This window comes from Fibroporia radiculosa (genome assembly GCF_000313525.1).
Source record: "Fibroporia radiculosa TFFH 294 genomic supercontigs, scaffold37182, whole genome shotgun sequence".
NCBI classification, from domain to species: domain Eukaryota; kingdom Fungi; phylum Basidiomycota; class Agaricomycetes; order Polyporales; family Fibroporiaceae; genus Fibroporia; species Fibroporia radiculosa.
The window spans coordinates 742-4,535 of record NW_012133072.1 but is presented as its reverse complement, the minus strand read 5'-3'; the positions used below and the strand labels follow the sequence as shown (position 1 = coordinate 4,535).

Below are 3,794 nucleotides of genomic sequence, written 5' to 3'. Positions count from 1 at the left end.
GATGTACATGAAACAAGTTTCACTGGGTTGTATCAGTGATGAAGATGAAATGCTATGGAGATGAAACATGATGTAGCTAGAATATGATATAGGTGAAATGTGATAAATATGAAACACTGATGTAGGTGAAACACATCAAGTGATGGGATCAGTTGTATAGTACAGGGTTAACAATGAATAGTTAGGAAATGAAAAGAAACCCCCCTCAAGCTGTAACATTACCCCCCTCTCCAGATTTGTCATTACAGTTATTGTTGCTCCCGTTGTTCAATGAGATATCTTGGTTCCTCTATGGAGCAGACAGTTTTCCCTGGGCAAACATTGGCGATAGTGTGGAATTTGTGTTGAGGATAGAGTAATCCACAAGACAAGCACAACCAATGCCAACACTCACTTTGCAGATGACCATCAGTTTCACATTTAACACAAAAACAAAGGCAATGAGGTATAGCACTGGAAGAGAGAGAAATGATGGAAAACTTGTGGTAGTCGAGTCACTCTTCTAAGTTAGCAGCTTTGAGACGAGTCCGGCACTGACTCATTTCTTCTTCCGTGTGAAGGAGTTCCTCACCTATAGATCATCATGCAGCAAGGAATAGGTTGATTTTGGCATCAATGGCCCTGAAACAATTGACTTCATTGATCATGCCTGGATCCTGAATATCTTGTAAGGATGCCCAGAGACTCTCCAACAAGTTGTCATCCCGCGTCAGCAGATACTCCCAAGTATCCTCCTCCCAGTCCAGATCCAAAGAATTCCAGTTCCCCACCGGCTCAGCAGTATGAAGTGCATCAGCTGTAGTTACTGATACTCTCCATAGTCCGAACACTGGATTGCCATTAATGGGAACACCCATAGGAGGTTGTATGACAGAGTGCACATAGGCTCCAGGAAAGTGAGGTAGCACACGCTCCAGGGGACCGACATCCTGAATAGGAGTGGATGTATTGAAAGGAATGGATCACCAGGCCTGGGTAATATCATTAGAGGGACATTGGATCATGTCGTTGCTATAGACTAGGAATTGCTGCGGGTTGTCGCTGTATCCCTCAGATGCTGTAACATACTCACTGACATTGGCTAGTAGTTAGAGATTGGGAGCATGGTCAAGGCTCCCATTACTGGAGACATCAGAGGCAAGAGGTGGCATACTGGGGGAGTCCATAGATGTGGCGATGGGACTGTCGGGGTTTTGGGAGGATAAGTCAATTATAGACAACAGGGGTGGAAAGACCTGTGCTGGTACAACATGGTAGGATCCAGAGGTTGCTTCTGAAGTATTGTGGGAGAGCTCCAGGGGTCCCGGGAATTGATGTAAGACTACAGCATTGTTATTGAAGGAATCCTAGGGACCTGGAATAAGGAAAGGATGGTGGGTGATGTTTGGCAGCGGTGCAAACGGGTAGCGGAAGCCTTCTTCACTAAGAAATTCCATTGAAGAGTCATCAGACTCTTGTTGAGAAGGGAAGCTTAGGATAGGCCAAATAGGAGTCGGCATTTCCATTATCCCAGCAGTGGAACATTCTTCTAACGCCTGGAGGTGGGAAGGATAAGGGGTTGGCACTCTTTGGGGCCCAGATGTTGGAGTATTGTTGTGCCTAGAAGGAGCCAGAGGACACTGCGAAGAATTTTGAGTCGCATTGTTGTTTCTGGCACGGGTGTTTCACTCAGCAGGCATGGGGGAAAGCCAAAAGAGGATTTTTCTTGAAAAAACAAGACCCAGAATACAGATACAGGCAGCTACTACAGACAAAGTTAAACCCCAGTCACTAATCTTGATGTTCCCTGATGTACTCAAAGTACACCTGTGTTGGGTTGTTGCTGTTGCAGTTGGCAGCTATGACGGGGAGAGGGGTGGTGGTATGGGGGAGGGGGCACTGGGCTGTTGCAGCAATGTTGTACACCCACTGGTGTTCCCGTTTGAGGTGCCGGATTGTGAGACCAAGGGTGAGGGGGACAATGAGGGCGAGGGCGAGGACGGAGAGGAGGGTGGTTAGGAAGAAGCCCAGAAGGGCAAGGCGAAGGAGGTGGGGATGGTCATGGACAATGGCAAGGGTGATGGCAGTGGGGAGAGCAACTTGGTTCACCACTGAGTAGGTCAGTAAAGGGGGTGGGAGTGAGTTCTGCAAGGGACGTTACTTGTGTTCCGTTGTTTGCCCAGTTAAGGGCTTGTTTGTTCATTGACTGGGGTTGTAGAGACAGGGGTGGGGTTGTGGTCGAGGTGGAACCTGATGGTGTAGGTCTCCTTAAGCAAGAAGACAGTGAAGATGAAGAGGAGGACAAGGAGGGTGATGAGGAACCAGCTGATGATGAGGAGAGTGATGAGGACGGTTGTGGACGCCATTTGAAGGGAGTGGATGGAACTGGTTCTTATAAAGAGTTACCCCTTGTTTGGCTGCAAGAAGTCTGCTAAAGCGTCTTTGGCATGTGAAAGTTCAGCTTTTGGCAACCAGGAATTGTCCAAGGCTGGGTATCCTTTCCATTGTACTTGGTACAGTGTTTGCTTGCCAACTGTCTTTGAATCAATGATATGTTCAATTTCAAACTCCTCCTGGTTCTTGATGAGTTCCAGTGGTGGTTGGAGATAGTTCTTTCTATGCATTGTTGTCTCCAAATAAGGGTAGAGTAATCCGGCATGGAACACAGGATAAATCTTCCATTTGGGCAGTAATTTCAGCCAATAAACTATCGGTGACAGTTTCTGATCAATGGTGAAGGGTCCATAACATTTTGGTCTGAGTTTCGCCTTGGGATGGAGACCTTTGAGATTGGTTGCTTCCAACCATATCTTCTGTCCAGGTGAATATTCAACAAAGTTGTCCTTATTTCATTTCTTGACTGTTTCTTCTGCTAGTTGAATACTGGATTGGATTTCAGTGCGAAGATGTGCTAGTTGGGTGAGCCTAGAAGCAATGTCCAGAGCATCAGTTGTTCCCACAGTGGGAATATTATGCTGAGGTTGGTAACCCATGAGCACTTGGAAGGGGGACGTCTTGATTGCATCATGATATCTATTGTTATGCACAAATTCTGCTAGTGGCAGATGATGTGTCCAGTCTGTTGCTTGATGATTGCAAAAGATCCAAAGATATAATTCCAGATCTTGGTTGATGTGTTCTGACTGTCCATCAGTTTGAGGGTGAAACATGCTAGAGAGGTTCTGTTAGATACCTAATTCAGTGCATAGTTCCCTGAACATTCATGATGCAAACTGTGGTCCTCTGTCGGAAATAGCTTTGACAGGTAATCCAAATTGTCAGAAGACATGGTTCTGATACAGGGTGGCAATTTCTGATGCCGTAACTGTTTTGTTGCTGGGTATGAATACCGAAGCCTTGGTATAGTTATGATCAGTTACCACTAGACAGCTGTCAAAACCATCGCTCCGAGGAAGATCCATGATGAAGTCCATGGCAATAGATTGAAATGGAAGGTGGTGTTCCGTTGAGATGGGTACTAGATCTGGTGAGTTCCTGTGTGTGATGACCTTGTTTTCTTGGCAAATTGCACAACCAGTGACATATTCACTAACATCACGGGCAAGGTTGGGCCACCAATAGGTTCTTTGGAGGATCTCTTGTGTTTTGTATTGTCCAGGATATCCTGTGGTAGGGGAATCATGGGCTTCCTGGATGAGATCCTGTTGTAGTTTGGTGTCCTTGGGTATGTAGACTCATCCTCTGAATACCAATAGATCATCTTGAATGTCTTAATTGGGAGGAGTGCGCTTGTCTGTGGATGAGGTGTGTTGTAATACTAGCCAAAGACCATGATCTGTGATGCTGTCCTTAGA

The 3,794-nt window shown here is 46.0% G+C and overlaps 1 protein-coding gene across 1 annotated transcript; it reads right to left on the bottom strand.

Moving 5' to 3' along the window:
* Positions 1-581: 581 nt before the first annotated feature.
* On the bottom strand, positions 582-2,345 carry FIBRA_09395 (uncharacterized protein; the record flags this gene model as incomplete). The annotated part of the gene is made up of 3 exons (XM_012321702.1): positions 582-929; positions 1,807-2,124; positions 2,187-2,345. 3 exons carry the CDS (start codon positions 2,343-2,345, stop codon positions 582-584), a joined length of 825 nt encoding a protein of 274 aa, XP_012177092.1.
* Positions 2,346-3,794: the final 1,449 nt, after the last annotated feature.